This window comes from Artibeus jamaicensis, unplaced genomic scaffold, assembly GCF_021234435.1.
Source record: "Artibeus jamaicensis isolate MK-2021 breed Jamaican fruit bat unplaced genomic scaffold, CSHL_Jam_final contig_700, whole genome shotgun sequence".
Taxonomy (NCBI): Eukaryota; Metazoa; Chordata; class Mammalia; order Chiroptera; family Phyllostomidae; genus Artibeus; species Artibeus jamaicensis.
Window position 1 is genome coordinate 8,282,745 of NW_026521930.1, and position 26,270 is coordinate 8,309,014.

The following is a 26,270-nucleotide window of genomic DNA, read 5'->3' on the forward strand; positions in this document are numbered from 1 at the left end:
CCCCAGCCCTTCATTCTCACCGATAGTTGCCCTTCTTGGTCAGCAGTTCCTTGAACTGGCCTAGGGTAACCGCACGGCCCCTCACCAGGGTCCGGTAGGGGATAGGTTCCCCGCAGAAGTAATAGGCCACAACGATGCTGTCGCACAGCTGGGAGTTCCCGCCACCTGCCTTCCTCTGCGACTTCGTCCTGGAGGCAGAGATACTGTGGTTATTGCTGGGTTCAGAATGCCGCAGGGCACCTCCCGATAGCCCCGAGGCCTCGGACTTCCCAGGAAACAATGGGATGAGGCCTGAGGGGTGAGCTGGAACACACTGAGAAATGCTACGCATCAGCAGGCCCCAGTGTCCATCCCACCACAGAGCTGCACCCAGTCCCCTGGGGCCCTTGCCCCGCATGGTATCTCAATCCAGGGTTCCAGCCCTGCACCAAACCCATACACAAAGACACACAGCATGGATGCCAGCTCATCTCCCACCCCGTTCACGCCACAGCGCCTCGGTTCACTTGCCACCCTCCTCCACACCCTGGAAAGTCCTAAGTCTCACTGTGGCCTGAACTGGCTGATGGGCAGCACCCCCAACCCTAGCCACATGAAAGGCCTCTCAGGTCTTGAACCCACAGTGGGTCCTTCCACCGTCTTCTTAAGGTGGCTGGGCCAGCACAACCAATACAGCCCCCGCCTCTGGGCCACACTGCACCGCCTGCACCCCGCTAAAGCCTGCTGCCCATCACCTGCACAGACATGGAAGGCCAGGTATTGGAGAAACAGAATTATGGTGAGTTACACGGACCTGCCCCCCGCAGAGAGCTCGTCCAAAGACCAGCAGCAGCATCCGGCCAGACTCCAGAGACGGGTGAGGCCAGCACCCTGGGTTGGGCTTTCACCTCGATGGGTGCTGAGCAGCCATTCTGTGTCTGGGACGGGGAGCACTCCCTGTCCTCATAAGCGTCCCTGGTCCTTGTGACTGCTCTGGAATTGCCCAAGCACACACGGGCACAGCCTTTGGCCCCTGCCAGTGGGGTGTGGTGGGCAGCTTCCCACACCAGCGTCAGGTCGGGAAGGCCGCCGGGGCTTACAGTGGGCTCTGCCCTTCCTGGTGTTCTTGGACACACTCTGCAGTCACTTCACCTGTGCGGCCGCTCACCACATTAGCCATCCTTCACACCTGCTTTCCTTCCCTTAGTCCTGAAACCTCAAACCCAGCTGGTCCTGGGAGCCCACCTGGATGGTCCTGGGTGGGCCCGTTTCTTACAGAAGGGAAGCAGGGTTCCTGCCCCTCCAGGCCCCACCTGCTGGGAAGGCTCTGAGCCGGCTGGCATTATCTGGGGTAACCTGGCGAGGGCAGAGGTGAGAGGCCCCCCTCCCGTGTCTTCACAGAAACACGGAGGGGGGCAGGGGGGAACCGACCAGGCACTGTCTGCACGTGGCCTGCAGCTCCCCGATGCCCACCCTCCTCCACACGAGGTTGGGGAGCGTGCATGTGTCCCAAGCGAAAACATAGCCCGGCTCGCCACGCACACAGCTTCTGGCACCACAGGTGCTGCCACTCTGTCAGCAGCGTGTCAGGGGAGTGACCGTGACTCTCAGATCCCAAGGCCTGGCTAGGAGTCGCAAGGACAGTAAAGGCAGGTGGGGAGGGTATATGGCCAGAGCGCAGAAGGCAGAGTGAAATGGACCTCCTGTCTAACCTGCCAGTCATCTGTCACCACATGGACAGTCAGTGTGTCCCCTTTGACAGACACAGGAAGGAAAGGCCTGGGAACAGCTTGCAGCCCCAGCTCTTCCAGTGCGGTGCCCAGGCACCTGACCTGGGAACAGATGCCACTGCTCCACTACCCCGGATCCACAGGGCAGGCTGGGCAAGCAGTACGAGAGGACCCACGGGGGACGCACGTACTCTGTCTCGGAGAGCTCCGTGTCGGACACTGCTGGCACCACGCTCAGCACGGGCGTGCACACCGGCCTGACGCAAGAGCGCCCCCGCTGGATGACCTCCTGCACATACCTAGGGAACAACCGCGTCAGTGAGCCACACGGGCCTGGGGCAGGGCTGCCTCCACACTCCGCGGTGAGACAGGGCGAGCAGGTGGAGCAGGCGCTCCCTGAAAGGCTCCATCGCCACTGTGCAAGGTTCCCGCTGTGAGACGGGCAAACCCTGTCTGGGCGGTGAAACTGTCAGACCAGCTAAGAAACAGATGCTACCTATATCATCCACGCTCCCCAGATTCTTCGTCTGTGGTCAGAGCCCTCTGGATCCCTGGAACACACTTTGGGGAGCCCCTTCTCTGAGGTGCTGGGATTTTTGTCATTTCATTCACATCGAGAGGGTCTGCCCTCTTCCCTGTGGGTGCAGCTCTTCCCACTTGGCACTCTGACGTGGGCCTGGGTCCTGGAGCACGGTCACTGCTCTGTCTGAAGCAGCCAGAGTCCTGTTCTGGGGTTCACTGGCCAGCCACTCCTCTCCAAGTGGCCATCCACCTGGGTATGAGCTGTGCAGCCCTAACAGTGATTTTTTTCTCTGACTGACTTAAGTGGGGTCACCTCCCAAAGAGCTTGGGGAGGCCCAGAACTTCCACTGCCACCTCCAGACCTCTGCTCTGTGGCCATTTACTAAAAGGCCCACGTGCCCTCGACCAGCGACATGTGGAGATGCCAGAGCACTGGCTGAAACTCCACAGGTGGCTCAGCCCCAAAACACGTCACAGAATGATTCCAATGGCCACAGACAGACCACACTATTGTGAGGGACGGCTGGGTGCTGGCAGGAAGAGGGGACACGAGTCCTACTCCCGAGAGATCACAGCAAGAATGACGCCCTAGGAAACTGCTGGCAGAGGAAGGAGTCCCAGCCCTCTGCTGCCCCGTCGGCTTCCGGGCCACAGGCATCCTGGGCAGAGCTGGCCGGCTCTATGTCGGTGGAACAAGACCACAAGGTGAGCCTTCAGTTGGCTGTAAAAAACACGGTCACCTTCAATGACCAGGGTACAGCTTCGGACTTTCACCTGTGCCCAAGAAGGGTGATGGGGAGAGTTGGCACCTGGCACCTTCCACAGAGCAGCGTCGCCCCACACAGTGAGGCCCATGGGGGGAAGTAGAGTCGGGAACTGGATGACCGATGACTGGGCAAGGGGAACTAGTACGTCTAAGGAAACAGGGGATGTGATGCCAGGCCTTGGTGCAAACTACAAATTCCAGGCCCCTCAGAAACTTTCATCACCTGGGGGTTCCAACGAACCAGCATGTCTGGGAAAGTGACCTCGAAGCCCATTGAAAAGGGTCAGGGAAGCCCCTCTGGTCCCCCTGCTTCCCTGGAGGAGAGAAGAGGGCTTGGCCAAGGCCACGGAGGCAGCAGGCTGAGCTGCTCTGCCCCTGAAAGCACAGTGAGGAGTGGCTGTGGGGCCTGGGTCTCTCCCCAAGTTTCATACCCGCACGTATCTCAGCACTGCTTACTGTCCTACCTGCAAATGGCACTGGGTAGGGCTCCTGAAAGGAGGCAGCCAGGACCCCTGGGACCAACACCTCTGAACTCAGCCTTCAAGCAACCAGTGGTGACCTGACTGTGCAACCTCCAGCAGTTCCATGCCACTAAGGCCTGGCCTTAGTGGCCTCCCACAAAGACCAGGGGCGAGTGCACGCTCAGAAAGCAGAGTAGGAGTGATCAGGGGAAACACACTCCCCCGGGATGGTGTGATGACCACCTGCCCTCCTAGTCCTTGGTTGCTGAGCAAGGCTGTGTAGAAGACACTGGAAGGAAAAACTCACTACTGCTGGTGGGCACCCAGAGTGGCTCTATGTATGGACCTCAGGCCTCAGGAAGTTCCGCCCGAGTGTAGCCACCATACTTAGAGGGGGCCTCAAAGGTGCCAGCCCTGCTTTCCCCCATGGCCCTGTACCTCTGCTTTGAGGGCAATTTGCTGGCTCTCTTCTCTTCCTCCTCCAGGCGCCTGCGGGCCTCCTCTAGCTGGGTCAGAGGGTTGGGGGCTGGGTTGGGTGGCATTGTGGGGTCTTGAATGAAGAGATGAGAGGGCTGGACAGAGTTCCGGAGCTGAGCGCTGACCCAAGGGTGCACGGTCCCAGGACGCTCAATGGACAAGGGCCTGGAGCTCTCGTGAACCTGCTGCTTCTTCGCCCCAGACGACCTTCGGGAGCAAGAGAACAGAAGTGGCACAGCCTGAAACCCCGGGCCACAGGCAGGCACCTGGAGCTGGGCAGGAGCCAGCAGCAGAGGCTGAGCTCAGCACTGGCCCTCAGACGCCTGGGGCCAGAGGCCCTTGTGCCCTGGCTAGCAAAAGCCACATGAGCTTCAGCCACTTCCTCCTATACTATGTGACACAAATATTTTCCAAAAAAATTAAATATATATTTTATTGATTACGCAACTACAGCTATCCTAATTTGTCCGCCTTTACCCCCCTCCTCCCAGTACTTTCACTCCCTCCAGCAACTCCCCCACTTAGTTCATGTTCATGGGTCATGCGTTTAGAGTTCTTTGGCTTCTCCATTTCCCACACTATTCCTAACCTCCCCGTCTATTTTGTACCTACCAATTTTTTAAAATATGTATATTATTAATTATGCCATTACTGTTTTCCTATTCCCCCCATTATCCTCCACCCTGCACACCCCTCCCCCACCATTCCCCCCTTTAGTTTATGTCCATGTGTCACAAGTTCTTTAGATTCTGTATTTCCCCTACTATTCTTGCCTTCCCCCCGTCTATTTTCTACCTACGGTCTATGTTACTTATTCTCTGTACCTTCTCCCCCCTTGTCCTCCTCCCACTCCTCTGTTGCTAACCCTCCATGTGATCTTCATTTCTATGGTTCTGCTCCTGATCTAGCTGTCTTCTTAGTTTGCTTTTGTTTTAGGTGTGGTTCTTAATAACTGTGAGTTTGCTGTCCTTTCACTGTTCATATTTTTTATCTTCTTTTTCTTAGATAAGTCCCTTTAGCATTTCATATAATAAGGGCTTGGTGATGATGAACTCCTTGAATTTGATCTGATCTGAGAAGCACTTTATCTGCCCTTCCATTCTAAATGAAAGTTTTGCTGGATAGAGCAATCTTGGATGTAGGTCTTTGGATTTCATGACTTGGAATACTTCTTTCCAGCCCCTTCTTGCCTGTAAGGTCTCTTTTGAGAAGTCAGCTGACAGTCTGATGGGAACTCCTTTGTAGGTGACTGTCCCCTTATCTCTTGCCACTTCTAGGATTCTCTCCTTCATTTGAATCTTGGCTAATGTAATGATGATGTGCTTTCTGTGTTCCTTCTTGGGTCCAACTTCTTTGGGACTCTCTGAGCTTCCTGGATTTCCTAGAAGTCTATTGCTTTTACCAGATTGGGGAAAGTCTCCTTTATTATTTGTTCAAATAAGTTTTCCACTGGTGGCTGTTCCTCTTCCCCTTCTGGTACCCCTATAATTCGGATGTTGGAGCATTTAAAGATGTCCTGGAGATTCCTAAGACTCTCCTCATTTTTTTGAATTCTTGTTTCTTCCTTCTTTTCTGTTTGGTCATTTTTTTCTTCCTTCTGGTCCACTCCCTTGATTTGAGTCCCAGTTTCCTTCCCATCACTATTGGTTTCCTGTGCATTTCCCTTCATTTCAATTAGTTTAGCCTTCATTTGTTCCTCTAATTTGTGACTAAAAGCAACCAGTTGTGTGAGCATCCTGATCACCAGTGTTTTGAACTGTGCATCTGAAAGGTTAGCTCTTGGTCACTTAGATTTATTGGCTCTGGGGCTTTGAGCTCTTTTCTGCTTGAGCCATAATGTTTTGGTCTGTTCGTGCCTGTTACGTATGAGGGCAGAGCCTTAGGTGTTTGCCAGGGTGGGGCCACCCAGGTCACTGGGTTGTGATGCTATATGTGGGGGTGGGGTCAAAGGGGGGCAATGGTGTTTGTTCCTCTCTCTCTCAGATTTCTGTCCCCTCTGCCATTTCCCACAAGCAAATTGGGCCCTTCTGGTGCTGGTTCCCAGGTGAGTGGGCTTGTGTATCCTCCAGGACCCTGTAAGTCTCTCCAACGAACTCTCTGTGAGCCTGGGAGCTTTTCCAGGCACCTGGACTCTGGAAGTTTTTTCAATTGGTGCTTTCAGGCTCTAATTCCCGTCACTGGGGCCCTGGCATGAGCAGTCTGTCTCACTGCTCGCTCCTTCACTTGGTTTATGTGGGCGCAAATATGTGACCACGGTCAGCCAGCTGCCTTGCACCCTCACTGGGTCTGCCCGTTGCCACCCCACACCTGGGATCCGCCAACCTCCACCTGTGCTCCTGCATTCCTGGGTCGGTCTGGATGATCTTTCCTGCCAGACCGCACTCCACCGCTGACTCCGCCCGTTACTGGTCTGGATGAACGGTTCGTTGTTGTTGAACTTCCGTACAGTTCAATTTTCTGTGTTTTGGCTGCATTTTTGTTACTAAAACTTTGTTGTCTTTAAACTTGGTTGTGCGAGGAGGCACAGTGTTTCCACCTACACCTCCATCTTGGCCGGAAGTCTATACCTATCAATTTTGCTTCTTCATCCCTGCGTCTTTACCCCCATGCTTCCCCTCCCCCCCCACTGATTACCCTCCAAACGATCTCCATGTTTATGATCCTGTTCCTGTTCTGGTTGTTTCCTTAGTTTGTTTTTTAGATTCAGTTGTTGTAAGTTTGTTGCCATTTTAGTGTCCATAGTTTTTATCTTTTTCTTAAGTCCCTTCAACATTTCATGTAATAATGGCTTGCACACTTTAAAAAATAATTTTTTAAAAGATTTTAATTAATTAATTAATTTGTTTGTTTGTTTTTAAAGAGGGGAAGGCAGGGAGAGGGAAACATCAATGTGCAGCTGCCTTTCAAGTGCCCCTTACTGGGAACCTGGACCGAAACCCAGGCATGTACCCTGACTGAAAATTAAACCAGTGACCCTTTAGTTCATAGGTGGGTGCTCAATTAACTAAGTCACACCAGCCAGGGCTCAAAACCAATTTTTTTATTTATTGATTTTAGAGAGACAGAAAGGCGGGAGGGAAGGAAGGAGGGAGGGAGGGAAAGACACATCAGTTTGTTGCTCCACCCGCTTGTGTATTCATTGATTGATTCTTATATGTGCCCTGACTGGGGACTGAACCCACAATCTTGGCAGGTCAGGCTGACACTCTAACCAACTGAGCTACCCAGTCAGGACTACACTTCTTTTCTTGTAACTTATGTTTAACAGATTTATTGATATACAAATCAAATCAGCCCTGGCTGGTGTGGCTCAGTGGACTGAGTGCCAGCCTACAAACCAAGGGGTTGCTGGTTTGATTCCCAGTCAGGGTACATGCCTGGGTTGTGGGCCAGGCCCCCATTTGGGGGCATGTGATCGGCAACAAACTCATGTTTTTCTCATACGCTGATGCTTCTCACCCCCCCTTTCTCTCTCTTGTCCATGCTAAAAATACAATCTTTAACCAACCACTCCCTCTCCCCGACAAAACCCAAGCTCACACTGCAATGGATTAAACTGATCCCTTTGAATTCCTGCTTTCACTGTACATGGTTTTCAGGAAGATAGTGAGTGAGGCCATGCCATGCAGAACAATGGCAAAGCAGCTTTAGAGGCTTGCCAGCTGGTTCTGCACACCTGTGCCCACACCCCCAGGACACCAGGTACTGCTTACCCATGGCCGGCCTTCCTGTGCCTGCTAATCTCCTTCTCCCCCTCAATGATCCACTGCATGATCTTCTGGTTCTTCTCTGCGTCCTCTGAAGGGCCTGGCACCTCAGCACTGGCACTCTTCCCTGACTCAGCCTTCTTGGCATTTCTTTTGGAGGTCATGCCGGCCTTCCCGCTGCAAAATCAAGACCTGGGAGTCACCCACTGACTTAACCTGGCCGTCACTGGATGGCTGGCCACCTGTGCTCCATACCCTGTATGGCTCCCTAAATGTGAAGGCCTTGACGAAGTGGTGTATTCTAGCAGCTCTGCGGGGTTACAGGGTTTTTTTCAAGTGATTCCATGGCAAGAAGTGAAGTAAAAAGTCCAAGCATCATTGGCTAGGCAGGCTAGTACCCCAGATGGACCAGCACCCCAGGCAGAAGCCTGGCACCTATTGCTGTGCCTGAGCTCTTGGTCACACGTCTGCAATCCCTGCAGCTGACCTTGGTTTAATGACTTTTAAAGGGGAATTCTAGCCTAGAAAATCAGAACAAAATCCATGGGAGACATGACCTCTCACTGAGACCTCTTCCTCCTGGGAACATATGCATGCCCCTCATGGCCACAAGCCCAGGGACAAAGGATCCACAGCCCCGTTTCAAATCATGGCTCGGACCACCAAAGACACTTACCTGTAAGCTAGGCTGTCACTGGCATTGGGGGTGGTACCCACACTCTCTAAGTGGCTTCGGGTCTTGGCTGTATGGCTGTGTAGCTCTGGGCCCCAGGCAAAACCGCTCTGGACGCGGCGGGCGGCCTCGATCTCAGTCTGTTCCTTGGGCCTGGTCACACCATGGTGGCTGTGGTGGTGGCTGTGCCTGTGGAGGTGCATGCCAACAGCCTCCAGCTTTGCCCCCAACTTGGGCACGTGCTTGCCATGCCCCAGGGGTGCACCTCCCAGCACCCCAGACATTTTGGGCATGTGTATGCTGTCAGGGGAGCGGTGGCCAGGCCCAGGCGACTGGCAGCCGGGAGTCCTCATGACCCGCTGTACATGCTCATCCAGGATGCTCTCAGGGTTCTCCTCATGTGCATCACGCAGCCCCACACAGCCCACATCTGCATAGCGGGGTGGGAAGTTGTGCCAGGCTGGGGCCAAAGGCAGCTTGTGACTGGCCCCTGGGGGTGCAGAGGACACATCGCCATCCTCGCCTTCTTCTTCCTGTAGGGACAAGGCCATACATCACCTCTTGGCACCTGCTGGACCAAGGAAACCTCACACTTGGGGAAACAAACAACAAATAAGAAACAACTACCAAACAAATACAAAGCTGATGAGTGCCGTGTCCTGGGGGTCAGGAGCCCTGAGCCCAGGATGAGGCGAGGACCAGGGGAGGTGCTGGAGGTGCTGCCCAACTCCCGAGAGCTTTTTCTGTCCCTGCAGATCCCTGAGCAAGCACTGCTGGGCTGCAGGCCGGGACGCAGAGGCAACTGAGGACAGGAAGCTGTGCTTACCCGTAAGTGTGCAAGGACATGCAATTGCCATGTACCAATGCTTTAGGGAACACAACGCCAGAGAAACCTCCGCATTGGCTTAGTTTTCTTTTATGCTTCTCAATAAAGAATTTTGTTTTCTTTCAGTTAAATTTTCCTATTCCTCAATTTTATTGCCATATTTTCCATAATGTTTTCGAAGGGAATATGGCCCTTGTACAGAAGAGCTTGTTTTTTATCCTGCTACGTGTTTCTTGATAAATTCCCACATTAAACTAATTAAATTTTATTCAATTCTCTGCAGGTTAACAGAACCATGTGTAAACATAAATACTGTGTCACTTTAATTCCAAAAGAAACAGCTCATACTTACTCTCTCATCTTACTGAGTTGTCCCAACCAAGATAATGTTGAGCCAATTTGATAATGATTGAAAAGAGTGGGGGGACTAAGCTATACCTGTACTTTAATTCAGAAGATCTCCAAAAGTTCACCACACGACCTCTCGCTATAGTATCTAAATGTCATTAGTTCAGGCTCAGGGTAGAATAGAGCACAAAAGAGGTCAGAGGGCAACAGAAGGGGACTCACAGGTGGAGGGTAAGTGCATCCTCTCCTGGTACAGCCTGGAGCCACCTCTGCAGGGACTTGGACCCCTGGGCTCCCACACCCCATGCCATCACCTCCCTGTTTTGCAGGGCTAAGGGACCAGGAGACTTTGCACTGAGGGGTCTTCCCAGGGCCCTGAAAGTATTGAAGCCATTTACTCCCCAAGGCAGCAGCAAGCAAAAAACCCCTATAAATCCTTGAGAGGTGCAGGTGCCAACTCTGAGCTGAGATCCAGTTTCACTTGAAGTTTTGCATATGTAAGAATTCAGTGTTATAGTTTTGAAATGTTACAGACTTACTTAACTATTCAGTTAATGGTTTTCATTTCCTTTTTTAAAAAGTTTTTATTTATTTATTTTTAGAGAGGGGGAGGGAGTGACGAAGAGAGGGAAACATCAATGTGCCGCTGCCTTTTGTGAGCTCCCCACCGGGGACCTGGCCCACAACCCAGGCATGTGCCCTGCTGGGAATCAAACCAGTGACGCTTTGGTTCCCAGACTGGTGCTCAGTCCACTGAGCCACACCAGCCAGGGCAATAATTTTAACTTTCTTCTTTGCTTTTATTTTCAGAATTTCACAACAAAAGTAAGTTATTTAAAAAATTCTGTAGCCCTGGCTGGTGTGGCTCAGTGGATTGAGCACGGGCCTGTAAAGCAAAGGGTTGCTGGTTTAATTCCCAGTCAGGGCACATGCCTGGGTTGCAGGCCAGGTCCCCAGTCGGGGACACATGAGAGTCAACCACACACTGATGTTTCTCTCCCTCTCTTTGTCCTTCCCATTCCCTCTCTATAAAAATAAATAAATATTTTAAAAAAATTCTGTAGTTATTTCTTTTTAAAAAGGACTATAATCTATAGCATGATTTATTTAGTTTACAAAACCAATACTCCAGTTTTTCTTCAAAGCATATAAATTTTTTGCCTTTTTTTAGATTACAAAATCACACATGGGAACAGAGACTGCACTGGCAGCTGCTGTGCGGTGTGCCGCACCCGAGGACTAATGGATGCCTGTGGGAGCAAACGCAGTGGAACAGCTTGGGGCCTGAGCACCTGACCTCAGGTCTGGGCATCCGTGTCTGGAGGCCACCACAGGCTACTTACTGCCTGTGGAAAGCCCACCTGAGCTCAAGGCCACGTTCCTGTCAATTAGTTCCTGCACTGATAATGGAAAAATACAAAGGGCAGTTTATTTGAACACTTTATCAAAGAACACCGTGCTGGGACCAGCCTCTCTCCTGAGAGCTGGTGGTGGTTCTAGGCTCAGCCACCTTGCACCTGCCAGTGACACCACAGAGCGAAACATCTGCGCCAGACATTCCAAAACCACACTGACACTCACAGCCACAGCTGCCTTCACAATGTCTTGCCCCAAATGTTGACCTGCCAGAACAAACATGCACAGCCACTGAGCCAAGACTAAAAACTTGACAGAACAATTATGACACCTCAATTCTATAGCAAAAAGGTTGTGAGTTCTTCCTTTCTTTTGACTTTATTTATTTATTTATTTATTTATAGACAGAGGAGAAGGGAGGGAGAGAAACATCAATGTATGGCTGCCTCTTATGCACCCCCTCCACCAGGGACCTCACCTGCAACCCAGGCATGTGCCCCGACTGGTTCCCAGGCCAGTGCTCAATCCACCGAGCCACACACTAGCCAGGGCCTTTCTTTGACTTCTTTTAAGAAATTTTACACACATGTGCCCTGGCTGGTGTGGTACAGTGGGTTGAGTGCCTGAGAACCAAAGGGTCACCAGTTCGATTCCGGGTCAGGGCACACACCTGGGTTGTGGGCCAGGTCCCCAGGTGGAGGTGTGTGAGAGGCAACTGACAGATGTTTCTCTCCCTCTCTGTCTCCCTTCCTCCCCCCCCACCAATAATAAATACATAAACATTATACACATGCCCTGGCTGGGTGGCTCAGTTGGCTGGAGCATCGTCCCATACACCAGAAGGTTGCAGGTTTGATCTTGGTAAGGGCACATACCTAGAGTGCAGGTTCGATCCCCAGTGGGGGCGCATATGGGAGGCAACTGATGTTTCTCACATCAATGCCCCGCCCCCACCAAGGTCAATGAACACACCCTCAGATGAGGATTAAAACAAAAAAGAAATGTTACACACATTATTCCATGAGCACACTTGTTTTAAGAGTTGTTAACTGCGACGTGCTCAGGGGAACCCTCACACACAGAGAGCTGATGTCCATGGAAAGGTTGTGCAAGACCAATGAAAACACCAGCTTTGTCACAACATGCAAATTGGGATTCAGCTCCTGCTAAAATATCCCATATTTCATGAGGACTCTCTTCCCTATGTTTGAATTTTCAGAGAAGGCTAAGAATTCCTTCAATTACTCAATAAGGCCTCTGATGGATATGAAAAAAAGCTGGCCTTGGTGAGTGCACACCCAGTGTCCAGGGTTCCTGACAGATGGTCTGGCTCTGACCCCGTTCCCGAGAGCCACTCGCTCCAGGTCGAGGAAGTCTCACCCTTGCCCTCAGTAGAATGCAACACACCGGGGTCCCTGCTGGTGACCTGGGACAGATCACAGAATTGTGGGAACCGCGGGGAGGTTAGCTGGTCAGCACATGTGAGCCCTTAAGCTGGCATCTGCTCTGCTGGAGCGAGGGTCACCCAATCCCCAGAAGAGGAGGAGAGGAAAAGACACTGGTAAGAAAAATTTACTTACGCGTTCTGTAAGAGCACTTAAAAATACTTTCATACAAATTCCTTCCTGGAGATCACCACTGTCCGGCTATTTATCTTACTCTCAGGTCTACCCTTCTGGTACCTGCCACAAATCTCAGGTTCTGACATGATACTGACTTCCAGTCAAGATAGCAGCACAGGCAGGCATGGCTTGCCTCTTCACTCAACCACATCAAAACTACAACTACAATATAGAACAACCATCCATCAGGAACATCAGAAATCAAGCTGAATGAAAGTCTGACAACTACGGAATTAAAGAAACCACATCCACCCAGACTGGTAGGAGGGACACAGATGCAAAACAGGCTGGTCCCACACCCATGTAGATAAAAACTCGGGAGGGAGATCTCAGAAGCCAGAAGTTCCAGCCCCACACTGGCCCCCCAGTCCATGGTTCCAGTACCAGGAAGATAAGTCCCCACAACTTCTGGCTGCAAAAACCAGCAGGGATTGAGTCAGTGGAAAAAACTGCTGGAGCCCCAATCAGTTCCCCTTGAAGAACCCACACATGGGACTCACCTACCCAGACTCACTGCCTCTGGGCTTCAGCACCAGGAAGCAACTTGAAAGGCACCATTGGTATACAGGGAGACACTGGCATCAAAGCGAGCAGAGGTCATTGTCGCTTTTCTGAGCCCTCCCTATACAGAGCCAGTAGGCTGGGGACATATCTGAGACTCCATCAACCTGGCTAACACTGTCTGACCCACCTTGGAGATCCCTAGAGACTATGCCCCACCCAACTTACAGGCCCACCCAAGGGGCTTTTCCATAAAAGTGGCTGGTTCTGAATCTTAATAAACAAGCAACAGCTGGCTTCAATGAGCCCTAGCAGCAGCCAGATTAGATTCACAGCTTGGCTTTGCCTAGGAACCTCCAAGCCCAGCACAAGTAGCAGCCAACTCAGACTGCTTTACAGCTCAGGCAGGGTGCACTGGGCAAAAGAAAGGGCTGACCTTGGCCTGCACCACCCTGGAAACCCCAGGGTCAGCACACTCAGTGGACAGCTACAGACCGCATCGGAGCACTGCCACCCTGCCCCTGCACAGCTGATCCTCCACAGACAGTGGAAGGTGGTGGTCAGTGGTCACAGCCAGTCATTGCAGCTGACTGACCTGGGTAAATCACTCCCGTTGATCTGCCCACAGCAGCCAAGGCTCAACTACAAGAGGAGGGTGTCACTCAGTCCACATGAAGGGCACACCTCAAGTACCCAGTCTGGGTGATAGGGGAGGCTATGCCACAGGACCCCACAGGACACCTACTACCTTAGGGCACACTACCAAGACTCGGAGTCAAAGCAGCTCTACCTAATACATAGAAACAAACACAGGGAGGTTGCCAAAATGAGGAGACAAAGAAACATGGCCCAAATGAAAGAGCTGAACAAAGCTCCAGAAAAGGAGCTAAAGGAAATGGAGATAAGCAATCAGATGCAGAGTTCAAAACACTGCTTATAAGGATGCTTGAGTAACTTAGTGAGGACCTCAACAGCATAAAAAAAGATCCAGTCAGAAACAAAGGACCACTAACTGAAATAAAGCAGATGTACTGAACTCAGTGACAGGTTATTTGGAATCTACCTGCTCTCTTGATGTGAGGGAAAGATGGGGGAGCCACGCCCGTTGGCTGGCAGCTGGGCATATGGTAAGAGAGCTCCGGAACCTGGATCGCAGCTGCAAGGGGCAGCCAGCAGGACTCCCTGTGTGCAGTGCCGGGATAGGCAGGGAAGGAGACCGCAAAGTACGACCACCATCTGCTGTGCCCCACGTCTACCCTTACGGCAGTGTCTCCAGACTTCGTGTGCACAGAACTCATCTGGGACGTGTAAAGTAAGAGAGCAAGCCCCTCCTGAAAGGTTCTGGTAGGGCCTGAGAGGGCTTAGATTCAGTATTTTAAACAGGAACATCAGTCAGGCACAGAAATAATTCCTTCAAGAAACACCACTTTACTGAGTTTTAAGTATTAGACATAAAATATTGAGAAAAGAATGGAAGACACCCACTTACTTGGTGGTGACCATTAACCTCCAGCAGAGGATTCCTACCTAAGAGAAAAGCAAAGGCTTCTCACCGATGACGTGGAGGCTCACAGCATCAGGAGAGACCAGATTCAGAGAAGTTCAACAAGCTGGGGAGTGCAAGGGGCCCAGGGAAGGCCCCGCTCCAGGGGCGCATGTTACTGACGCCTCTGAACGTGTGTGGAAGTGAAACTTGCAGACTGACACCGGGCCAACAGAAACAAGGTGTCTCTTCTGCAGTCATGGGCAGGAAAATATTTTTTATAATTTTTGTAAAAGATTGTATTCATTTATTTATTTTTGAGAGAAGGGAAGAGAGGGAAAAAGAGGGAGAGAAACACTGGCCTGCAACCCAGGCATGTGCCCTGATTGGAAATTGAACCCAAGACCTTTCGGTTTGCAGGCCGGGGCTCAATCCACTGAGCCACATCAGCTAGGGTGGGCAGGAAAGTATTTAAGCAAACAAATTACAAATATGAAATTTCTTAGCATTCAAGATTCATCGAGTAAGGCTGCAGGTCAGAAGACAAGATGAACAGAAGCCTACAGTCACACTAAAGCCATTCCGCACTCTGAGGTGCTAAGTGGGCACTGCCAGTCCTTCCTGCCACATGCAAGCTCTGCTTTGCACAGACACATGTAGCCCAGGACCCAGTGATGCTTCTCAGGGGTCTCCATCTACCAACACTCAAGGGGAATTTCAGCTCCACATGCCAAGAGGGCAGGAGGGATACGAGGGGCATGGCCAGCAAGGCAGGTCTGCTCACCCACAGGGTCAGGGGTCTGGCCCAAAGGGGCTCAGCAGAGGGAAGGGAGCCCGGGGCACCGAGGGGAGGACAGCAGGAAGGAAGCCGAGCCTGGGGTAAATGGAGAGGCAGGTTAGTCTGCAGTGTGGGCATGTCCTGTGCTAGATCTCCCCGAGATGAATGGTATTGCCTTTGTGTGGTGACTACTTTGGGAAAACAGCTGGGAGGTGTCCTGGCTTCCCTCTTAATTGTCTTCCCACAAGTAGTTGAAACAAGAACCCCAACCCTGGCATCCAATACCCACCTGCTGGTCATTCCCTAGGCCCAGGCACAGGGCCCACCATAGAGACCTCTTCCCAGGAAGCGAATAGGGGTGGGGGGCTTACAGGGGACAGGTGTCATAGGACAGTGTGCCTTGGTCAGTCACCAGGGCAGGTCAAAGCCTGTGAGGAGCCAGCGTGTAGCTGAGTAGGGAGAAAGGGGCTCCAGGAGAACCTGGAGGAGACCCCTTGGGGCCCGAAGCTGTAGTAACATAACTCGAAAACCACGATGTGCATGATCTCCCCAACCAAGGTCCACTCACCATGCGCACTCGCTTCAGTCGCTCCTCCAGCTTCTCCTCTGCCTCCCGAGTCCGCTGCACAGCCTCCAGGCGGTGGATGAGCTCCGCAGCGAACTTCTGGGGCTCCACGCGAATTTCCTTTGGCATTCGGTAAGTACGCTGCAAGGAGACACCACTGATTAGCCAGTTATGCAGAATTTTGAAATACTGTTCTCTGTGCCAAGGTGGCATGCAAGCACCTTTTGGGTGGAGAATATAATGTGAAATCTGAATTTTATTTTAAAGCGTTTACTTTTTCCCCCTTCACCTGGGAATCACCTTCCTCACTGTCCCCTTTTCTTGTCAAAGTAAATACCTCCTTCACCCACCTGATCTGGGAGTGAGAATGGAGCACCGACTCCCATGGCCACAGAGTCAGAGACACTGAGCGGGGCAGCCCTTGGTCTCCTGGGGTCAGGTCAGCAGGGAAGCAGTTGGCAGGACTCTGTGAGTATGCCCTACAGATGGCCCTCCCAGACTTACCCAAAAAGGGCTTCTAATACGCTTGGCCAGCGCGAGACCCGGTGAGGCCTGGGGCCTGGACAGGTAGAGCTACACAGACCGCAGAGGAGGGAGGAGAGGTGGGAGACAGCCCACAGAACACTGCAGGAGCGACCAGCTCCCTGCAGTGCCCGCCCTACACACAAGAGGGTGGGAGCCCCTGACAGTGTGCATGGACCAGGTTGTTGCAGGTTTGGGAGACATAAAATGCAGGGCACAGGAAAAAATCAGGGGAAAAGTAGGACTCTGAAGGACTTTCCTTTTCAAAGAATATAATTCTGCAATGTATTTTATAATGATATACTGTATAACTCCTTTTGGGGGGGAGGTTTATTTTGAAGTAATTTCAAATTTAAAAGTTGCAAGGCTAGCAATAAGAACTCCCATCCAGATGCCCCAACTGCTGACATTTCTCTTACATTGTCACTCTCTCTCTCATTCACACAGACACAAGCACATGCGTACACACAGACACACACTTCTCTGAACCAGTCGAGAACAAACTGCTCATATGCTGCCTTATTTACTCCTAAACACTTTAGAATGTATTTAACAATGACCCAGGGCAGCAGCTAAGCTGGTTAGAGCATCATCTGGCTATGCCAAGGTTGCGGATTCAATTCTCTGTCAGGGCACATACAAGAAACAACCGATGACTGTTTACTTCTCTCTCTCTCTCTACAATCAATTTTGTTTTTTTTGAAGATTTAACTAATTTGCCCTGGCTGGTGTAGCTCAGTGGATTGAGCACGGGCCTGCGAACCAGACAATCGCGGTCGATTCCCAGTCAGGGCACATGCCTGGGTTGCAGGCCAGTTCCCAGCAGGGGACTCATGAGAGGCAACCATACATTGATGTTTCTCTCTCTCTCTCCTTCCCTTCCCCTCTAAAGATAAATAAATAAAATCTTAAAAAAAAAGATTTAACTAATTTATTTTTAAAGGAAGGAGAGAGAGAAACATCAATGTGTGGTTGCCTCTCAAGTGACCCCTACTGGGACCTGGGCCCACAGCCCAGGCATGTGCCCTGACTGGGAATCAAAGCAGTGCCTCTTTGGTTTGCAGGCTGGCAGTCAATCCACTAAGAAACACTGGCCAGGGCTAGAATCAATTAAAAAAATTTTTAATATATTAAAAAAATATGCTGTGGCTGGTGTGGCTCAGTGGATTGAGCACTGGCCTGCAGACCAAAAAGCTGCCAGTTCAATTCCCAGTCAGGGCACATATGGGGAGGGGGGTGCAGGCCAGATTCCCAGTTGGGGGCATGTGAGAGGCAATCCATTGATGTTTCTCTCACACATTGATGTTTCTCTCCCTCTATCTCCCTCTCCTCCCTTCTAAAACATAAATAAAATATTTAAAATATGTGTGTGTATATATGTGTGTGTGTATATATATATGTGTATATATATATATAAATAAAATTAAAATAATAACCCAAGGCATTCTTATACCTAAAACAGGACAATTATTTTAAAAAGAGAACTCTGATATAATATTGTTACCTAATTAGCAGATGTTATTTCAATTTCACCAGCCGTCTCAGTGTCCTTTATAGCAAAACATGTTTTAAAAACCTAAGCCATTGAAGTGTAGGTAGGAGGGGGAGGGGTAGCTGAGGAGGGGGAGGGTTTGGAGGGGCCTCAGATGAGTCAGAAGAAAGAGACGGCCTGGGGACAGGGTGGAACACAGGACTCCTCTCTAACTTCTGTGGGCAGGCAGTGACTATTTAGAGCCCTTACCTCCAGACCTAGAACAAGGCCAGGAGAAAAGACTCAGGAAGTCTTTTCTGAGGGTGGGAGCCTGAGTAGAGGCAGTGCCCCCTGGTGGTGGGCTCTGAGCATGGTCTCAACTCTGCCTGCTTGTTTCTCATCTGCAAAACAGGAGTAAAGACAATACCTAATACCATCACAGAAACCTGTAAGATTAGGTTTAAAAATTACATGAAGTGCTCAGAGACAAACATCCCTGCGTGGGATGGATGCTGACCATGATGGATTCAGAGCTGGCCACAGAAACCTTTGAGGGGACTGGAGAGAGAAAGGGGCTGAGAGCTTCAAGGCAGGACACAGGCTGATGCTTCAGGGGTGGGAAGAGTGGGTGTGGAAGGCCTGGCAGTGCCCAACACCAGGCAGGGATCTGTGCTGCAGATGTGGAGACCAGATCTAAGAAGAATGGGCAGTCAGGTGTCAAGGGCTCCTAGAGGATCCTGGGAGAGGAGCTGGAGAGGGAAGGCAGCCGTGGCTGGCAAGCCCCAGGGGACTGGGCAGTGAGGAGACCCTGGAAGGAGTGGGGCATCTGAACAGGCAACGGAAGCCAGTTCTCGTGCACCATGGCAACTTGGGCTGTGTCCTGGTGACATCCTGGCAGGAGGCACTGGGGCAATGGGCCCTTGTCACTCTCCTCACAGGGGCAGTGCCCATCTGTCCTGACACTGATGACAGCACCTGATTCCTGACTCAGGAGGGCCTGGCAGGTCCTACCCAAAAGTTGCTTTTCACAAGTAAATGTTTTGTGAGGGTGAAGACGCATTGCCGTTGCCATCTCGGCTCAGGCTCAGACTGCTCCAGATGACACAAGTGAAGCTGGGTGTTCCCCAAGTCAACTGCAGCAGACACATGCACGTGCACGAACACTCGTGCACCTGCACCCCACCCACGGTGTCTTCCACTTTTCCCTAAGCAGACACCACCAGTGCCTGGGTTAGGCCAGGTCCTTGCCAAGGGTTCTCCGGGTGGTGAGAAAGTGCTTGACCGTCCTTGTCTCAGAAGTAAGAACAAACCACCATCCTTCCTTCTCAACCATAAACAATCCCTTTTCTTATTTGGAAATTAAAGTATCTGCAGAGACTCTAATCCAGCAATCCTGATTAAGGGTGGATGTGTTCTTTGATCCCAAGAAATGACCACTCTCCCTGCAGAGAAACTGCAAATGAGCAGCCTGGATGCCCCCAGACGCTGCGGGTACCAACGGGCTGGAGCCTCTCCCGCAAGTTTTTCTTATCTTCCCCTACAGTCTTTCCTGTTCAAAGTCATTGTGTCGAAATAAAAAGAGCTCACCAGTCCGTTCATCAACAAAGGAACTCTCTGCAGGTGGAGACAACTGTGGCCAGCCCTGCCTGGTGCTGGGCTCTATGAACCCGGACAAGCAGGAGAGCTGCTACCGCCTTTTTATTTTTATCCAAAAGGTGGAGCTGAGGTAGCTCTGAAGTCAGGGTGTCCACGTGGTAACTCCTGCTATTCGGCCACAGAAAGCCTGATGCCTCCTTTCATCTTGAACAAGGCAGCATCCACAGTAACTCGAGATGGGGCTGCCAGGGGCGCTGCCAGCCTTCTGACACAACACAGTCAGGTGGCCCTGCAAGGGCCAGGCCTGGGCGTTGAGTTTGCGAAGGAGACTTAGAGCTGCTCTCCCACCTCAAGGAAAATCACCTCCTTGACACAGTGAGAAAAGAATGCACGGTGGACAGTGCAGGAGGGCACTCGCTTCTCTTCTGAACCGACTCTGCAGGCTGGACCCTACAAGCTACCCCCTCCAGCCTGCGAGGCGTGACCACCAGCTATCCCTGGATGTGAGCTGAGCTCACAGGAAGTCAGGCAGGTGCCTTTCCCACTGGCCATGGCCGTAGCAGCCTAGTTAGATGGACTGGGGAAAACAGATGGGCACGGGTATGAGAGGGTGGTGCGTCCCAAACTGAGACAGGAAGGGTGCAGGGTGTGCAGTGGAACTTACAGGAATGTGAGGTAGAGGCACCCGCCCATTGACCTGGACACTCTCTTGCATTTCCCGGCGGTGCTGCTTGCGGATCCTGTAGGGTGGGATTCCATCCCTGCCAAAAGAAAGAGACAGCCTGGAGTGAGTGCACAAAGAACAGCGCCACAAAGTACAGCTGTGCCGGCTTTACCGCGGGCAGGGCCTGTGTGGCCTGTTTTTCTAAGGCCTGATAACTAAGAAAGGCTTTCACATTTTAAAGGCAAGGGAGGAGTATATGATGGAGAATGCATGTGGCCACAAAGCTTCAAATACTTGCTAGTGGTTCTTCACAGAAAACATTTGCTAACCCCTGCTTTATCGCCCAAGCAGGACCCAGTGTGCCTGCCTGCGAGGGGTGCTCTACATGGATGAGAAACATTTGAGGGCTGCAAAACGAGCAGCCAAGATAACCTAGATCACGGTGAGAAAGATTTCCAAAGTTCCATTACTCTTTCTTCCAAGGTAAAACTGGCCAAGCAGTGTGATCTCTCTGAGGGATGCTCAGGTTAGTTTTCTTGGCCTAAGTTTTGGTGATTGAACCCTTTGAAGATTATGATAAAAATATAGATCAAATTACATATTATTTTTTTAGGATTTTATTTATTTATTTACAGGGAGGGGAAGGGAGGGAGGAGAGGGAGAGAAACATCAATGTGTGGTTGCCTCTCACATGGCCCCCACTGGGGACCTGGCCTGCAACCCAGGCATGTGCCCCGACTGGGAATCCAACTGTGACCCTTTGGTTCACAGCCTGAGTTCAATCCACTGAGCCACACCAGCCAGGGGAAATTACATATTCTTTAAGATAACTAAGTGCACTTAATCAACAGAGATGCCATATTTAACACATAATTCACTACATGTATGCGATCCCTAAAAATCCTGCAGTCCTATCCCTGCCTTGTCAAAGCTACTCTGGGCAGCCCAAGGTTACCCAGAACCAGGTGCAAGAAGATACATTAACACTCAGCACAGGAGGACTACAGTGGCTTCTCTGGGTTCCCACTTCCTCCCCATCCAAGGAGCCCCAGGTGCACCTCCCTGCTCTCCAGGCTGCAGTGAATGTGTGTGCAGGACCCTGACCTCCTTGGCCCCTTCCCTCCCATTAGGGAGGCCATGCTGGATGGCCTAGCAAAGCTTCCACCTTGCCCCTTGTGGCCCAGCACACCACACTTGGTGTGTCCTGTCATGGGCAGTCACAAACCTGCCAGTTCGACAGCTTCATGGGCAGGTGGGACCACAACAGTGTTCTTGGAGCCCTGGTCTGGGTGGAAAAGGCGAGCTTTGAAATGGGGCAGAGAGAGGCTGTGATGGTCCCTCCCTATCATCGCCTCGGTGTTCCTGGCTATCGGGACACCAAATGGGTACTGCAGTGCAGCTGGCTCTGCAACCCAGTGGGGGTACAGGTGTTCAAGGGAACAGGTGTCAAGGAACAAGTGAGTCAAATACATGTAATATACCGTTATTTACATGCCCCTAGGGTCCAGATGTCCTGAGCCGCCCAACTGATTGTTTCTCATGTACTACTTTAATAGGGCACCTAAAAATCCCACATACCTCCACGGATTAGGTACTGTCCTGGGACACCTACGTGCAAAGACCACTAACTACTACAGTGGTTGTCATTTTGTCATGTGGATGACATGCTGAGTGCAGCTGCCCCCACAATAACTTGGATAAAACACACAATCTTATTTTTTGGCCTCTAATAATTACTCAAGTACATCACAACTTTACATTCCAAATTCTTGACTATTCCTATATTTCTGATACTCGGTATAAACCCAAACAAACAGAATATCAGAGAGAAAATATTTGAAAAATTTTAGATCTCTCCTTTAGCAAACATTTTCTTGGAGAGAATTAAGATTCTTTTAGAGAAGATTGAAAACTGCGTGGCTACGTTAACTTTGATTTTAGGAACAGAATGTCAGGGAAGAAAATCGGATGCTACAAATTTGATAGGTCTTGTGCTGCGGGTGCCTGTGGGGTGTGCGGGGCTGCAGCTGGATGTAACCGTTTCACACGATATTTCACACTCCTGGCAAGGACGGCTGGACACTCCAGTGGTAATTTCAATTAAGAAGCTGCTAAAAAACATGTCAACATTTTCTTTTAAAAATTCAAAAAAAAGGGGAATGAAATGGTCCATGAGAAGTCTGAGATATAGAAGCTCAACCCGAAGGGATAGCTCCATCTGGTGATGTCACCACATGGTCATCGAAAAGGAAAGAAAGAGCCCAAGACTTGCAATGATGGGGGCTAGCTAAATTTGGTTCGGAAATAAGTTTATGGTAATCTATCCTGTACACTAAAATTCAGTGTTAGAAGAATCCTTAAAGACACAGGCAAATGATGGGCAAAGGACCTGGATAGACACTTCTCCAAAGAGGATATTCAGATGGCCAATAGACATATGAAAAGATGCTCAACATCACTAGCCATCAGAGATGCAACTTAAACCACTATGAGGTATCATGTCACGCCTGTCAGATATAGCTACCATCAGTGTATCGCCAATAACAAGTGTCAGTAAGGATGTGGAGAAAAGGGAACCCTTGTGCAGCCACTATGAAAAATAGTACAGAAGGTCCTTAAAAAATTAAAAATGAAACTGCTTTATCACCTAGCAATTCCACTTCTGGGTACATAGCTGAAGAAATCCAAAACACTAATTCAAAAGAATCTACGAACCCCTACCTCCATAGCAGTGTCATTTACAATAGACAAGATATATGGGAGCTACCAAATGCCATGAACAGACGAGGGGATGAAAAGATGTGGGACATACACACAATGGAACGTTACTCAGCCATAAAAAATAATGACATCTTACCATTAGTGACACCATGGATGGGCCTAGAGGGTATTATGCTAACTGAAATAAGTCAGTCAGGGAAAGACAAATACCATATGATTTTACTTGTATGTGGAATCTAAAGAACTAAATAAACAAACAAAACAGAAACAGACCATAGATGCAGAGAACAGACTGATGGTTGCCCGAGGGGAGTAGGCTTGGGGAATTCAGGGGAAAGGTGAAGGGATTAAGAACTTGGTATTATGGAATCAGTCACAGGAATATAAATTCTGACATAGGAAATACAGCCAGTAATACTGTAATAACTATGTATGGTGACAAGTGGATAGGGGAAGTATCACATGAACACTCTGTAAAGTACATGACTGTCTAACCACTATGCTGTATATCTGAAAATAGTAAATAATATTGAATGTACACTGTAATTTAAAAATAAAATTTAAATTTAAACAAATACTCATTTACGTTTAATTATATTTTATTGATTACGCTATTATAGTAGTCCTGATTTTCCCCCCACTGACCCCCTCCATCTAGTGTCCCCCACTCCCTCAGGCAGTCCCCACCCCATTGTTCATGTCCATGGGTCCTGTGTATAAGTGCTTCGGCTACTCCCTTTCCTGTACTGTACTTTACACCCCCATGGCTATTCTGTGACTACCTGTTTGTACTTCTTAATCCCTCACCTCTTCTCCCATTCCCCTGCACCCCCTCCCATCTGGCAACCATCAAAAGGCTCTCTGTGTCTATGATTCTGTCTCTATGCTTCTTCACTTAGTTTGTGTTTTAGATCCAATTGTTGATAGATTTGTATTTTTGCCATTTTATTGTTCATAGTTTTGATCTTTTTCTTAAATAAGTCCCTTTAACATTTCATATAATAATGACTTGGTGATGATGAACTCCTTAGTTTTTTCTTATCTGACAGCTTTGCTGGGTAGAGCAAACTTGGCTGTAGGTCCCTGTTTTTCATGACTTTGAATATTTCTTGCCAATCCTTTCTAGCCTGCAAAGTTCTTTTGAGAAATCAACTGAGAGTCCTATGGGAACTCCTCTGTAGGTAACTAACTTCTTTTCTCTTAATGATTTTAAGATTCTCTCTTTAACTTTCTTGTTTTTAATGATTTTTTAACATTTTATTTTTAGAGAGGGAAGGTGGGGAGAAACAGAGGGAGAGAAACAGCACCCCCTTACCTGGGACCTGGCCCACAACACAGACATGTGCCCTCACTGGGAATCAAATGAATGACCCTTTGGTTTGCAGGACAGCACTCAATCCACTGAGCCACACCAGCCAGGTCAGATTCTCTCTTCATCTTCGACCTCTGGCATTTTAATTATGATATATCTTAGAGTGGGCCACTTTGCATCCATCTTGTTTGGGACTCTCTGTGCTCCCTGGACTTGCATGTCTATTTCCTTCACCAAAGTAGGGGAGTTTTCTTTTATTATTTTTCAAATTGATTTCCAATTTCTTGCTCCTTCTCTTCTACTGGTACCCCATGATGCAAATGTTGGTTTGCTTGGAGTTATCCCAGAGGCTGCTTATACTATCCTCATGTTTTTAGATTCTTTTTTTCTTCTTGCTCTGATTGGTTGTTTTTTGCTTCCTTATGTTTCAAATCATTGATTTGATTCTTGGTTTCATCCACTCTACTGTTGTTTCCTATAAATTGTTCTTTATTTCAATTAGGGGATCCTTCATTTCTGACGGAATCTTTTCTATGCTGCTGAGGTCTCACTGAGTTCCTTAGGCATCCTTATAACCACTGTTTTCAACTCTGCATCTGATAGATTGCTTATCTCCATTTCCTTTAGCTCCTTTTCTGGAGCTTTGTTCAGCTCTTTCATTTGGGCCATGTTTCTTTGTCTCCTCATTTTGGCAACCTCCCTGTGTTTGTTTCTATGTATTAGGTAGAGCTGCTTTGACTCTGAGTCTTGGTAGTGCAGCCTAAGGTAGTAGGTGTCCTGTAGGGTCCAGTGGCATAGCCTCCCCTATCACCCAGACTGGGTACTTGAGGTGTGCCCTTCATGTGGACTGAATGACACCCTCCTCTTGTAGTTGAGCCTTGGCTGCTGTGGGCAGATCAACGGGAGTGATTTACCTAGGTCAGTCAGCTGCAATGACTGGCTGTGACCACTGACCACCACCTTCCACTGTCTGTGGAGGATCAGCTGTGCAGGGGCAGGGTGGCAGTGCTCCGATGCGGTCTGTAGCTGTCCACTGAGTGTGCTGACCTTGGGGTTTCTAGGGTGGTACAGGCCAAGGTCAACCCTTTCTTTTGCCCAGTGCACCCTGTCTGAGCTGTAAAGCAGTCTGAGTTGGCTGCTACTTGTGTTGGGCTTGGAGGTTCCTAGGCAAAGCCAAGCTGTGAATCTAATCTGGCTGCTGCTAGGGCTCATTGAAGCCAGCTGTTGCTTGTTTATTAAGATTCAGAACCAGCCACTTTTATGGAAAAGCCCCTTGGGTGGGCCTGTAAGTTGGGTGGGGCATAGTCTCTAGGGATCTCCAAGGTGGGTCAGACAGTGTTAGCCAGGTTGATGGAGTCTCAGATATGGCCCCAGCCTACTGGCTCTGTATAGGGAGGGCTCAGAAAAGCGACAATGACCTCTGCTCGCTTTGATGCCAGTATCTCCCTATATACCAATGGTGCCTTTCAAGCTGCTTCCTGGTGCTGAAGCTCAGAGGGAGTGAGTCTGAATAAGTCCATGTGGGGGTTCCTTATGAGGAACCACTTGAAGCCCTGACTGGTATAGCTCAGTGGATTGAGCACGGGCTGAGAACCAAAGGGTTCTAGTTCAATTCCCAGTCAGGGCACATGCCTGGGATGCGGGCCAGGTCCCCAGTATGGGGTGCTCAAGAGGTAACCACACACTGATATTTCTCTCTCTTTCTCCTTCTGTTCCCATCTGTCTAAAAATGAATAAATAAAACCTTTTTTAAAAAGGGAGGAACTAGCCCTGGCTGGCGTAGCTCAGTGGATTGAGCGCGGGCCTGCGAACCAGAGTATCGCGGTTTGGTTCCCAGTCAGGGCACATGCCTGGGTTGCAGGCCAGTTCCCGGCAGGGGACACATGAGAGGCAACCACACATTGATGTTTCTCTCCCTCTCTTTAAAAAAAAAAAAAAGGGAGGAACTGATTGAGGCTCCAGAAGTTTATTCCACTGACTCAATCCCCCCTGATTTTTGCAGCCAGAAGTTGTGGAGATTTATCTTCCTGGCACCGGAACCCTGGACTGGGGGCTAGTGTGGGTCTGGGACTCCTTGAGCCTGAGATATTCCTCCCGAATTTTTATCCACATGGGTGTGGGACCAGCTTATTTTGCACCTGTGCACCTCCTACTACCAGTCTGGATGGATGTGGTTCCTTTAATTCCATA

The 26,270-nt window shown here is 50.0% G+C and overlaps 1 protein-coding gene across 5 annotated transcripts in view; it reads right to left on the reverse strand.

The window, feature by feature from the left end:
• AXIN1 (axin 1) overlaps positions 1-26,270 on the reverse strand; it is a 76,357-nt gene that overhangs the window by 1,726 nt on the left and 48,361 nt on the right. For 3 of the 5 annotated variants that reach the window (XM_037157253.2, XM_037157251.2, XM_037157249.2), the window contains exons 4-10: positions 20,048-20,144; positions 15,798-15,935; positions 8,319-8,848; positions 7,649-7,819; positions 3,897-4,142; positions 1,901-2,008; positions 21-188 (exon numbers count right to left, since the gene is read on the reverse strand). In XM_037157253.2, coding sequence (XP_037013148.2) covers positions 21-188; positions 1,901-2,008; positions 3,897-4,142; positions 7,649-7,819; positions 8,319-8,848; positions 15,798-15,935; positions 20,048-20,144 — 1,458 coding nt within the window. The remainder of the gene's footprint in view (positions 1-20; positions 189-1,900; positions 2,009-3,896; positions 4,143-7,648; positions 7,820-8,318; positions 8,849-15,797; positions 15,936-20,047; positions 20,145-26,270) is intronic. The other 2 variants (XM_037157252.2, XM_037157250.2) reach the window with 2 other exon arrangements.